This window comes from Mastigoproctus giganteus, chromosome 4, assembly GCF_048544385.1.
Source record: "Mastigoproctus giganteus isolate SK-2022 chromosome 4, ASM4854438v1, whole genome shotgun sequence".
Classification (NCBI taxonomy): Eukaryota; Metazoa; Arthropoda; class Arachnida; order Uropygi; family Thelyphonidae; genus Mastigoproctus; species Mastigoproctus giganteus.
Window position 1 is genome coordinate 46,247,608 of NC_143578.1, and position 14,512 is coordinate 46,262,119.

Consider the following 14,512-nt stretch of genomic DNA (forward strand, 5'->3'; position numbering starts at 1 on the left):
TCTTTCTATCAGTGTAGTCTCCTGCTGAGTGTGAGGAGGTTCTGCTTCAGTGTGTCTAAATATTTTCCTATTCTCTGATTTTTGGCCTCTTGTTTGCTGTGGATGTTGTCTCCCTTGAAGATGCTCTTCACTTTTCCAATCAATTTCTTACTCCTTTTACCCTATTAATATTGGGTCAGTTTGCCTGGCTTGACTCAATTCTTCTATCTTCTGCTGAAGCCTTCTTTCCCAAGCTGACAGTTCCTTGATTTTTATTTCTTCTGCCACTGGTCTCTTGTTAATCTTTCATTCATCCTACAGGCTACACCTGTGTGGATAGCCCCCAGCATTGCACTGCTGCTGTTGTGGAAGTAATGTGGTATTATTTGCTGATTGATATAGACTGTGACTTGCCACAGGCTTCTACTGGGGTCTCTGATTTGGAATGGCATAAGTCTTTTTGACATCCATTCCCTTGAATTCTGTTTGGGCCTGCTACCACTTCGGCTGCTCTTGGTTGCATTTCTTCTTGCTCTCCCTCCTCTGGTTCTATGTTATCCATAATCTTTGTTCTTTGCAGTTGGTCAATCGCACCCTGATTTTTTCCAAGATTGCAGGAGCCACCAGGTTCTTCATGACGATGATGGTCCTTCTCTGGTCTGTTATTCGCTGTTCGATAACCTGAACATCTGAGAATCATTCCAACCACCTGGTACGTAGTCTCGTTCTATACACTGTCATATAAGTCTATCTTGGTTACTTCGTAGTATGTTCAATGATGAACATATTCGTTTCGATGCTCTACTTCATGCATTGATGTTTTCTCCCTTGCTGGGTGGCCATTAGTACAGTTGCACAGGAAGCACTTCCAGTTAGTTGGTCTTGCCCTTCCCTTGTAGTAGCCATATGTGCGACAATGCCACTTGCTTCACTGTCATCCTCAGGAGACAGTCTCCAACTTTTCATACTGACCTTCTGCCTAAGGCCTGAATGCGAGTGACATTATCCTGTGCCACACTCAATGCAGTATGATCATCACTTCTCTTTGACATCGCCACATTATAGCCTTAGTTCTTAATGCACCAATAAAACCCAAACAACAACCAACCAACTCTTCGACATTGTTATCCATCTGTGAAGGTGGATATGTTTAGCTTCAGCTTATGCCCAGTGGTGGTGTTAGTTCTTGGAAGCAACACAAGATGGCACCACTAACTGCCTCAGGTAGGTCTGCTGAAGCATTATTCGAGCCAATGGGAGAAGAGAGATGCAGGTGACGTGTTACAAGTGGGTGGTGCAATTACATCACTACAAATGCATAGGTAAATAATTACATGGGTGATTTCCTGATTAGATTTCAATCAGTGCATTATAATGTTAGTGTATTAACATAATTACAAGAAGGATGCAGAAGATTTGACTTACTTCATCATACCTCTACATTTTACGTGGGACAAAATGGGAAATAAATGGCATCAACATAAAAATATGTGTAAAGTGGCTGCTCGGTTGAATAGCGTCTCACCTAAGATGTCAAGAGGTTTCATGTGAAATTATTTGAAATGACTAAGGTGTTTCAAAGATGTGAGAACTGTGAACGGAGTAGTGTACAAGACTTTTCAAGAAGCCACTCGAGCAGCAGGTGTAAGCAAATCAGCTGATCACGTGAAGGAAACTTTTTCAGAAGCGGCTTCAGTAATGATGCCGAGCAGGTTAAGACATTTTTTTTGTATATTTGATATTGGTTGGGGGTTGGAAAGTGAAGCGAGCAGGGGGTCCAGAGCCTTCTAGTTATTATTATGCTGGTCTCTTAGCATGATGGACATGCATTTTCTCACACCAAGGCAGGACTTGAACCCCAGTCCATCAGTATGGCAGTCCAGTGCTGTAACCATTGCAAACCCTTTTATTATTATTATTAGTAGTAGTAGTGGCATATTATGCAAGGAAACAAGCTTATAAAGCATTAAAAAAAAAAAAAAATCACCTGTCCATCCTCTCCAATAATTTGTCCAGTTCTTTCTTGAATTTATTCAAACTACCCACTTGCACAACAGAAGTTTGTTCCAACAATCAACTACACGCTGGCTGAAGGCAAACCTTTGCACATCTATCCTGGAACCATCCTTTCTCAATACGAATTTATGTCCCCTTGTGTGTGTGTGTGTGTGTGTGTGTGTGTGTGTGTGTGTGTGTGTGTGTGTGTGTGTAGTCTGAGCATGAGGACTGCCATCAGCACTGAGCTTGCTCAATCCATTTAAAGCCTTACACGCTACAATCAGATAACCTCACAGGTGACTTGTCTCTAGATGCTACAATTTTCAGAACTGAAGCCTGTCTTGGTAAGACCATCCTTTCATTCCCATCACCAATCTCCTTGGCCCTTCTCTGCGCCTATTCCAGCAGATCTACATCCTTTCTAAAATGCGGCCTCCAGACCTGTATGTAGTATTCAGGATGTGGCCTAACCACTGCACAATGGAATAACCACTTCCTTAGCCCTGCTAGCAAAGATCTTCTTGCAGTAGCTTACCCTGATTACTGTCATTAACCATATTGCCAATCTTTGTATCATCTGCAAACTTAGACATTAAGCCTGATATACCTTCATCAACATGAATAAATATATAAAAAACAATGGGCTTAGCCCAACACTGAATCCTGAGGGATCAAAAAGTGACATGAGTAATGACATACATGTTAGCTTAACTTCTGTTCCAGGAAAAATAATGGAGTCTCTGGTTGAAGAAGTAATGCAGGGCTGTCTAGACAGAAAGGCAATCACAGCATGGATTTGTTAAGGAGAGATCTTGTCTGACTGATCTAATTTGATGTTATGATGCAGTAACAAAGGAACTGGATGCAAAAAAATACTTTTGATATCACATACTTGGATTTCAAGAAAGCTTTTGATATTGTTGCACATAAAAGACTGCAAGTTACTTCTATGGATAAAGCATTGAGTGAGCAGAAAACAGAGAGTGGATAATAATGGACACTGTTCTTTGTGTACTAATATTATTAATAGAGCCACCCCAAAAGGGTTCAGTGCTAATCCCACTGTTGTTTTCTCTATTTATTAATAATACTGATAAAGGTATATCACACTTAATGACAGCAATCAAGGTACTGCTACTGCAACAAGATCTAGAAAAATTAGACAGATAGCCTGAGAAGTAGGTAAAGTTTAACATTTGTAAATGCAAGGGTTTTCTCTATATTGGCAGCAACAACCCCAGATTAAACATGAATATTAATTCAGTTTATTTAATTATTAACTAAATCAGTATAGTGATTCAGTTAACAGCTAAATAAACTGTCTTAATATTCAAGTGGTATAAGAGTGGTCATTATAGAAATCTAGATAACGTAAGGATCTTAGAAAGAATGTAAAAGAGAATTAATTATTGTAATAAAACAGAGAAAAATATCGTATGTTAGACATACTCAATGGTGCAAGGAATATAATATCCTGCAAGTGTTCTGGCTGAAGAAATGCAGAGAATAAAAGCAAGAGGAAGGATATGATATACATGTTTGTTTGTTGTTTGGTTTTTAGGAGCATTAGCAACTAAGGCCATATTGCTCCGGGAGATATGCAGTGGTCATTCCCTGACCTTTAAGCATCCTCCGTATTTGGTGGTCACGGGCTCGAACCCCGGTCTAATCAAGAAGCGTGTGCTACACACTGCTGCTCCTGCCCACCTGGCTACGGAGGCGCCATGATATACATGATTGAATGACATAAAAGATGTAATGGAGAGTTATAGTGAAGCATTATTCCATTTAGCTTATGAAAAACAAAATATATTTGCTGACTGCCAACATTAGTATAGAGACAGCACTTAGTGAGGATAATCATGATCAATTATTTTGCAAACTAGCGCACTTGTTATTTATACCTTACCTTTTATCAACCAATGAATGTAAGCAGCCACGGAGCTAAATACCATCAGAGTACATTACGCCAAATACAAACCAAATTTCCTTAATATACAGTCCCAAAACCACATGTCTAAATACCGGTTAACATCTTTGCTATTTATGGACTATGCTAGTCGTCCATTAGTTATACATGCTGTCAATTGAACAAAAAGCATTTCATTCTGGTAGTCTGTCATGATGTTGGGTGATGGCTACATTATGTATGAACTCAAATGGAATTCATGACACTTCTTCAAATAGGTCTTGAGGGTTGGAAAAATAACCACTCTCATAATAACTACGATAAATACAACAACCTCTATATATGGCAAAATATAGTCAGTCCTCGTATAACATGTGTTTACGCTACACGAATTCGATCATATACAATTTATAAATAGGGGAACGATATCATGTATAACACGAACCGAATTTGCTTATGCACGATTCGCCTTTGTGTTTACAAGAAATGGCAGTCCAATGCGGAATCACCCCAACTGAACGCAACATGATAGGAATGAAGAGAAGATTCTGAAAATGTATTTTTGTTTTTTATATCAGTGAAGGGGAAACACGTTTCACCATAGTAACGTAAAAACCAACACAATTCCAGCTATCGGTATTATCGCAATGTAATTAGATTCAGTTTACTACCAGTTTATAACAGATTACACCAGCAGAAACGCAACTGGAAATTGATTTTATTGTTTTATGGTAGTGACCTCCAGAAACGTGCTTTAGTAAAATATGAGCTAGTGAGGTGTTGATAGTGTGTCTCTGCCTTTACGGTGTTATTTATTCAGTTGCTACACCCACCAGCTTTGTTTATGTGTATCAAGTATGCCTCCTCATTTTGTAATAGTGCTTTATTCCCTAAAAATGAGTAAAATACTTAAAAGGTGTGAAAAGGAAGCATCCTAGTGAAGACTACAGATTCAAGAGAAAAAGAAAAGCAATATCGATAGACAGAGGTGGACTGGGTCAAAAATTCTTACCAGGGAAAATCTGTAGCGGCCCCATACTAGCGTTTATGGCCAAAATCACACCAGCCTCCATCGTCTTCTGGCCTCCGACCCACCTGGGTTTCCCTGGTAAGGCTTATGGCCAGTCTGCCTCTGTCCATAGAGAAAAAATATGAAATTCTGAAATGCTTTGAGCAAAATGAAAGAACATGTGATACTGCACATGTTGCAGGCCTAAATGCGGCAATGCCGAGAATTAGAAAGAATGCAGAGAAAATAAAAACAACTTTCATAGCAGGAACAACTCAAAGTGTAATAAAATCCATTAGATCAAGACACAGAGAATTGGAAGAGATGGAACAGCTGTCATCTGTTTGGATAGAAAATCAAGTTGTTCAAACTTGTTCAAACAAAGAACAAGTTTGTTCTTTGTTTGAACAAAGACCAAGAACTATCGTGCTATATGAGGACTGACTGTATAAGAAAAAAAAAAAGGTAGAGAATAAAAAGTAGGATAAAACTGTGTATTTAATATATAATAAAATACACTGATAAAAATTAAAAGTAATAAAATTATAAAGTTAAAAGCAATAAAAATATAAAGATTACACTATTAAAAGGACAAAAAAACAATGAAGCTTACAAAGACGATCCCATCCTTTGTCAACCAATCTTTGGTAAGCATGGACTCCTCAAATTGAATCCCCCATATCATTCATACAACTATAACACAATGTAAAACTAAAACACCACTTATAGTAACTACATTATAGTGGCTGTTTTTTTTTTTTTTTTTAATATTTACAAAGAGACATTTAGAACAGCAGTTATATTTCCTCTGTACAAGGTAATCGAAAAAAGGAGTCCGTGATTTCCCTTTTAATTATCTTCAGAAATATTTGATCGATTGCTGTGATCGTAGCAGTAAACAGTGTGGTAACTCACTAAGTTTTATGTGACACCTCAACAATGACTTTGGCTGAATCATGAGTGTGCGCAGAATGACTCCTATGTGCACTGCCTCAGTCAGTGTCAGTAAGATGCCAACTGTGCAACAGAAAGCGCAGTGTGCATTATGGTACACTGAATTTAAATCTGTCAATACTGACGTACTTACAGACAAGACTATAATACATTGATTTAATCAGTTTAAGGAAACTGGCAGCGTAGACATTAAGAAATCTCCAGGCTGACCACCACCGTCTGAAGAGTATGTGGAACGCCTGAGACAGTCTTGCTTACGTAGTCCGAAGAAATCCATCACTTATCGCAGCCTGGAGCTTGGCATTCCAAAGACCACCATTCAGAATGTGCTTCACAAACGATTGAGACTGAATGCACACAAGATTCAACTCAAACACGAAATCAAACCTGAAAACCATCCCAGACATACTGAATTTGCTAGTGCCATGTTAAATGAGATTGACAATGATGAAAGTTATTTAAAATTGCATTTTGTTCAGTGACAAAGCAACCTTCCACATAAATGAGTGTGTTAATCATCACAAATGTAGAATTTGAGGGTCACAGCAACCAAATGAAATTCACCAGTATGCACGTGATACTCCTAAACATGTGGTGTGGACTAATGCACGATCGCTTGCTAGGCCCATTTATGTTTGCTGAAAGGACAAAACTGGCAAAATTTATCTAAATTTTATAAGATATACTATAAGAAAGGAGTTTCTGTGATTTTTCAGCAAGATGGCACAAGGCCTCATTTCAGCCGGAATGAACAGAATGCCCTAAATGACAGGTTCGCTGATCGTTGGATCGGAAGAGGTGGACATGTGCCTTAGCCACCAAGAGGTCCTGATCTGACACCATTAGACTTTTTCTTGTGGGGGATACCTAAAGAACATCGTCTACACAGAAAATATTTGCCATCTGCACCACATACGAGGATCACAGCTGCAAAAGCAATCATTACACCGGAAATGACTGAGTGCGCATAGACATAGATCGACTACTGCTTGGATGTTTGCTGAGCAATGAACGGTGCTCGTATTGAAACGTATTAAGGTATGAAGTAAAACTTGAGATATTCCTGTAGATATTAACAAATAAATCAATTGATTTATGTAAGTATTTGCATTGTTATTTTATCATGAAATCACGGACACCTTTTTTGATGACCCTGGTATTATGTTTCATTTGTCACTTGGAATTTTAGTTACCCTTTATCCTTCTTGCTGCTTTCATTTATATTTTCTTTTTACATTCAAAATACCAATGATACAACCCTAATTGATAAGCATTCTACCCTGGATATTTTGAAAACTTATTTATTCCCCTCTGAATGCAAAAAATACAGAAGAAAGAAGAAAACGTAAGCTTATGTTTTGCAGGAATAATTCTAAACTGCTTCCTCAGAATGTGTATGCTATTCCAAATGACTTCCACAAAACTATAATAAAAACTCCACTAATAACTAATTATACCTATGAAATATCAATAGAGATTATCAGTTTCTTCTTTCTTTCTGTATTTAGAAGAGATAAATGCTGATTTTCAAAACCTACAGGATAGAGTGCTTGTTTCACTAGAGTTGTGAAACAATTCAATTTCTGTACAACATGCTCTTAAACAGTACATTATACATAAGGATGCTGCTGGGAAAAGGAGAGCTCTAGTTCCCTCAAACTTCTCTTAGTTTTAAACTTGAATTGCAGCAGGCTGAAAATAAACTAAGCTTGGTGCTTACAAAATAAAACAAAGAAAGCAGAAGTGCTTCAACAGTTCAATCATAGTCAGCAGTTGTAGCATGTTCATATATCCCAGAAAAAGAACCAACCAATGGGAATAAGTTTCATATGGTTTTAAATAGTAGACTGATAGGTAGCCCAGTTAGCATTAAATAAAGACATCTTTTCCAAATTCAAACAGGTTATTTATTTAATGCTGATTAAAGCTCAATATCACACTGATAATGGGATCCTAAGATTTCCATTTGGTGCAAAGAACATGAGCTATAAGTAGAGTACAGGGAGCAAGATGGACAAGCAAATGATGTGGAACATTGAGAAACAAAGAAGTTCGACCTAATAATTAGATTGCTTTGATAACCCATTGCTTATTTTTGAGAATCAGGACACAGTCCTGACTTCAAAATTCATGGACTATGTCCTGCACTCTAAACAAATAAAGGAATAACAAAGTAAACCTATTCTTACACTGGCATTCTTTTGTTTCTCAGTTTGTTTGTTTGCAATGTAGTAGCAAATCAAGTCATGGGTACATTAATCATATGCACTTTTCTCTGTGCACCCCTGCTCAGTGATGCTGGATCCCCTTGTTATTAGTATGACAGTAAAAAGGTTGTGTCAGCATTAAGATGTAACAGTAGCTTTTAAATAGCACTTGGAATTATAAAGATGGAGAGGGAGAAGCCTGTCAGTGAAGTGGCTTGCAACTAATGGAAAACAGAATTGGACTGTGTCTTTATCTGATACTGATCACACTACTTGCTCATCTCATATTTTGAACTATATGCAACTTAATCTTATTCCTGTAGCAGCAGCTGTGTGCTGGGTGATCCTTACCTGGAACTCATGAATATGCATTCTGCTAGTTGCTGGCTGCAAATAAACTGCTTATGCTTTATTCATCTTCTCATTTTGAAGGAACTGGATCAAGTCTTATTCAGCCTGTTGCAAATCAAATTGTAAACTAGGTGAAATGTGGAAGCCAGAACTCTCCTCTCTCCTCCCACATCTGTGTTCTTTTAAAGAGAACAAAAATATAAATAAAATCTACCATCTACCATAAAAGGTATAACTGAAATTCCAAGAGCATAATGCAATGCAAATACACAAAAAAATATGACCACAACATAATTTAAAATTTATTTATTCTTCTGTAATAATGTAATGCTTTTTATGTTAAAAACATACCCTCTGAACTCAACAACATAATTTTCATGCAAACCATAAAATACAGGACTGACAGAACTGTTATAAGATCCAACTTTATTCACTGCAGAAAGTTTCTGGTAATTAACTACCTTACAAAGCTCTTATAGCATAACTTAAAACAGGACAAAAAACATTAGCTTACCTTCTTTGGAAACTTTAGCCTTTGGCGCAGAAACTTTATCTTCATCTTCTTGAATAGATTCCTGGTTTGGATTATTCTCCAAAAATTCTCGCCATTTTGCTGATATAAGTGTTACCATCTTAGAAATTGCTATTTTTGGATTAGCTTTTGCTATGATAGGACGAATATGTTGGGAAAAAAGTTTGTAATTTGTTAGGTTCTGGTAGTCAGGTTCTGAATAGATTAAGTCAACATCCTGAAGGCCAAATTCTGTACATATCTCTCCTGAGCTCTTCTGTGGCTGGAATTTAAACCAATTCTCCATGTAGTTAGTTGGATATGAATAAAAACTTTACAGTACTACTTCAAAATAAGCAGAAAGTGAACAGCCAACTGATCTTTCTGTTATGGAGTCTTAGTAAAATTAGCAGTGATGATGGTAGAAATGTACTGATTCTGTGAAACCTACACAAGGTTGTTTAATCAGAAAGTTTAATGAAAGATCTTATAATTGCTGAACACAAATCAGTGGCTAAAAGATTGAGTGGGCTTACAATGACATCTTTTGAGCATGTGCACATCAAATTTTAACTTATTATACACCTGTCTAAAGGAAAGCTGCTTTGAGCAAACAGTTTTTTTTTTTTTTCATATTTGTCATGTGTACTAAAAATGATGAAATTTAAACAAATATATAGACTGTGTTGGGTTTCTAAGAGCAGAAACAAGTGCATATACACAAATGCTTGGAGTATAATACACAAATCTGATAATTGAAGTACTGGTCAGGTCATCATATGTGGATACTGTAGGGGTATCAAAGACATGGCACTACACAGATGTAAGGGATGCAGAATTTATGTGGTGAGTACAATGTGTACAGAAAGGGTGGGAGTGGGCATTGTGCTCTTAGATAAGAAGCACTTAGAATCTGAAAACATGTACCCAGTAGATGTGCGTGGTCAATGCAATCACTAGGAAAACAAAAATGAGAGTACGAGTGTATTATAGGCCAAACAACTGTGATGAGTAAAAGAAACAACTACACAGAGAAATGGAGCTTAACAGAGAGAAGTATAGACAGTAATCCGAGTATGCTACTGTGAAATAAAGTTAATAATAAACTGAATAATAATAATAATAATAATAATAATAATAATAATAATAACAAGATCTAGAAAAATTAGACAGATGGGCTAAGATGGCAACTGAAATTTAACATTGAAAAATATAAGGTAGATGGGAAGCAGTAATCCCAGACTAATGTATGAACCAAGGAGTCTCATACTCAAGGTACTAGAGAATGAAAAAGGCCCACAGATAGTCAGACATGAAGTTCTCTAAGCAGTGCAAATAGGCTGCTAGGGATTCTGTCAATGGCATACAGGAATTTTGCCAGCAGGGCAAGGAAGTTATCCCATTGTATGAAAAAATGGTTAGGCTGCATCTTGGGGGCTTTTGGGTTTTTTTTTTTTAATGAAAACCCAAAACACAAAAGGCAATTAAAACCTATAATGCTTAATGCCATATAATGGTACCTGCATACAGGCATAGAAGTCTCATTTTAGAAAGGATGAGGATCTGTTAAAACAAATGCAGAGAAAAGCAAGAGTTCCCCTTAGTGCAGAGAAGGGCACAAAAGAGTACCCTTACTGAGAAAGACTTCTGTTTTGCAAACTGCAGTGCTTGAAAACTAGGCACCTGCAAGGGGACCTGACTGAGATGTTTAAGACTTATGATTGAGTAAACTAAATGTTAATGGCATCCTTACTATTGCTCAAACAACACATATAAGGAGACATAAAACTTAAATTGTGAAAGGATGATCGCAGGACAGATGTGCAAAAATTTGCTTTCAATCAGAGTGATTGAATGTCGGAACAACCTTCCATCTGATGGTATGGAAGTAAGTAGTTTGAATTAAATTTAAGGAATGATTAGACAAACTATTAGTGGATAGACAGGTGATGTGAGAAGTTTTATTTTACTTTTTTTTTAAGTGATGTTCTATAAACGTGATTCCTTGCATTATTTGCACACCAGTAATCCCCAAAACAATCTATCTAGGTAATGGTTGTCACTGGAAATACAGTGGAATCTCGTTAATACAGAGTTCAAGGGACCTAAATTTTCAAGTTTTGTAATAACGAGGTTCCCCAAAAGTGTCAAAGTTTTACAGTTTTTTGGTACATACTGTATATCTAAGAATAATAATAACTAATAATAATATCAAAACTAAATTAATAATTTCAAAAATAAAAACAAAAGCCTTGTCTAACAATACAGTAATAGGAATAACATATTTTTTAAAGATTTTATTTTATTTGTAAGATAAACTAAGAGAAAAGCAATATTAATGGAAATGAAAATACAGCAATACCTCGCACAGCACTGATAATTGGTACCGAAACAATTCCGTGTTATGTGAAACCATGCTGAGTGAGGTATAATTATAATGGGTTTTAATTGAATGCGTACCAGAGAAACAGTCTATATAAAAATTATAATAAATCTATAAACAATTTGCAGTTGATAGCCAATTAAAAGGATTTGAAATTAAAAATATTGCAAAAATTTTATTAATGAAAGGTAACATCATTAGAGATGAGAAAAAAGCTTCACTGTTTATTTAGTATTTCAATAATAATGTCCGGTGAAGTTGTCTCTTCTTTTTCTCAGCATACAAGTTTTTGGTGCAGTCAAAAACTTGTACATCGAGAAAAAGAAGCATCAAAGAAGCATTTTTGTAACAGCAAAACCCATCTTGCAAAATTTGCTGTATCTTGATGCTACGTTCAACATCCAGATCACCATTCATAATCACCTTGCAGGTCATGTCAACACTCCCCCCCCCGAAAAACTTTCTCCAATTCTTCTGTCGAAAATTTTTTTGGTGCCACTTCAGTGTTATCCACTTCAGAATTGTTTTCCTCTTCTTCACATATGCAGTTTGGTTGTCAATTTCAAGGAGAGCTGCATCATCTAAGTCATTTGCATGTAAGTCAATACAGTCACGTACATTGGCAGTATCAAAAAGTTTAAAACCCCAAGTCTCTTCCAATCTTCACAATGTCTTTGGCAATTGTCTGAATTCGTAATTCAAAACTAGAGAAATAATTTGCCAAATGGGGCAAAACATGCTGCCAAACAGAATGCATGTTGTTGGCAGCGAATTCTAGCCAAGATGCAAATACGTTTTCAATCGTATTTAAAGGAGTAAAAAATAAATTGTGAAATGAAAAGCTATCATATCATCTTGTCAGGATGGAATTAAGAATACTGAACGCTGTTGCCCTTTGCTAGTGACTGTCTGAGGGAAACTATTGGCACGTGCATGTGAGACAAGAGAGTTGGCAATGCCGCATATATGTACACATTCCTAGGCTATGACAATGCAGCATATATGTGGCACCTCCGTAGCCAGGTGGGCAGGAGCAGCAGTGCGTAAGCACACGCTTCTTGATTAGACCGGGGTTCGAGCCCGTGACCACCAAATACAGAGAATGCAGAAAGGTCAGGGAATAACCACCGCAATCCCCGGAGCAATATGGCCTTAGTTGCTAATGCTCCTAAAAACTCAACAACAACAACATATATGTAGAGTACATGTCTAGGCTATTGAATGAGTTTTAATATGTACAGTAAATTTTTGACTTAAACTTAATTGAAAACCGTGTTTTGCTGAAACCCGTGCTGTTTGAAGCCGTGCTAAGTGAGGTATTGCTGTATTGTACAGTATATGTTTTAATATTTACAATATTGTAGTATCACAGTAAAAAGAATTACTGTCTTAATATAAAAGGAAACATACAAATCTTTAACTTTTTAATAAATTAATCTAATTTAAAGAAAGAATCCAATGTTGTTTGTGCAGTTTTTACCCTATATGCATTTTTAACTACAGCACAGACGTTATCAAATGCAATAGTTTCTTTATCAATGTTACTGTAGGCCAACACATTCTCTATTATGTTCAATGCATTTTGGGCATCATTTTTAGATGGCAGTGTGCGTGCTTCTTCACTTTCGCTGGTAACAAAAACATCATCGTTTTGTTTGGTACCCAGCAGCTCTTCTGGTGTTGGCGTTGCAATGGTAGCAACTTCATCATCCACCTTCACAAACTCTTCAAATTTGCCAACAAAATCCATATACTCCTTCAAATTCCTCCATTCCTCACTGTTGCCATCACATTCATCTGCTGGACCATGTTTATCGATGATGTGCTCTCCAAAGCCACTCTTTCTGAAGCAGTTGATTATTACACTTTATGTAATACTTTCTCCAGCAATAACAAGATTATGGATGGCATCCAAGACATTCCAATTTGGCTACAAATTGTTCCCTCCTTCTATGTTGCTGATCAAGTACCTTATCAAGCGGGCCATATATGCTCTCTTGAGATTATAAAATAATGCCTTGATCCAGTGGTTGTATTAAACTGGTGGTAGTGGAGAGGGTAAAAACAACAGCCATATATTTGTCAACTTAACTGCCTCAGCAGAATGTGCTGTACAACGGTCTAAAATCATCAAAATGTTCCTTTTTTCTGAAGCCATTCTTCTGTCCAATTTTGATAACCAAGACTGAAAATTTTTGACCGCAAGCCAAGCACTTCTATTGGCCTCATAATCTAGGTGGTAGATGACTTTCATCAACCGGTGAAATATCACCACTTTGCTTATTGGAGGCTTGAAGTGGTGAAACCCATGTTTAGTCTCTAGAGCAAAGTTTCCGGCATCCCCCCCTCCCCCCCATACTTCTCCTTCAACCCATGCACGGTACTAAGTACTATAGGTTTTGATACCTTTCGTGTTTGAGATTTTCATAAAAAAAAAAAAAAAAAAAAAAAATCACAGGGATATTGGTAAATTGCTTTAAAACATCTTGGCTTCGAAAACTTACCAATCACAAGTGGGCATAGTTTTGTACTGCCATCTGAATTGCATAACAGAACAGTACGTCTTTGTTTACTTAATTTTCCACCATGACAAGACTCTCCTCGAACAGTAAATGTTTTGTTTGGCAACAAATTATAAATTAAACCTGTCTCATCAAGATTAAAAATATCCTTTGCCTCATATTTTTCAAGGATGGACTGTACAGAACACAACCAGTCTGTAGCCTTTTCTTTGTCAACTAATCCAGACTCACCGCAAACATTTCACAAAACCAAGTTATTCCTGTCTTTAAATCTCTGAAGCCAGCCACTGCTGCATTTGAAGTCGCTAATCCCATTTGGCTAATCTGGATAATTTGCCATTTCTTGCAAAATTGAACCTGATATTGGCAAATTAGATGCAAGCATTTGTTGGTACCACTCAAAGTTTAGTTTCAAGCTCCTTGTGTTTTGCACCACAAATTTGTTTCCTGTTTTTCATCGCTGCTCCAGTGTCACACACTTCTTCAAGTCTTTTTCAGTTTTTCAGTATTGTAGATAAAATAGATAAAGGGATGTTGTATTCCTTTGCAATATCCATTTTGCTTCTTTCCATCCTATCAGCCTCTTATATAATTTTTAGTTTAATTTGCAGGCTTAATTCTGTCTGTCTACGTTTTGTCGCCATAACACTGCTAGATAAGATTTAATATAAACAAATTTTAAATTAATT

The 14,512-nt window shown here is 36.8% G+C and overlaps 1 protein-coding gene across 3 annotated transcripts in view; it reads right to left on the bottom strand.

Moving 5' to 3' along the window:
* Positions 1 to 14,512, bottom strand: part of LOC150086692 (ATP-dependent chromatin remodeler CHD5-like) — a 683,856-nt gene that overhangs the window by 567,080 nt on the left and 102,264 nt on the right. For all 3 annotated transcript variants that reach the window (XM_090372691.1, XM_090372693.1, XM_090372692.1), the window contains one exon: positions 8,922 to 9,201. In XM_090372691.1, coding sequence (XP_090228817.1) covers positions 8,922 to 9,201 — 280 coding nt within the window. The remainder of the gene's footprint in view (positions 1 to 8,921; positions 9,202 to 14,512) is intronic.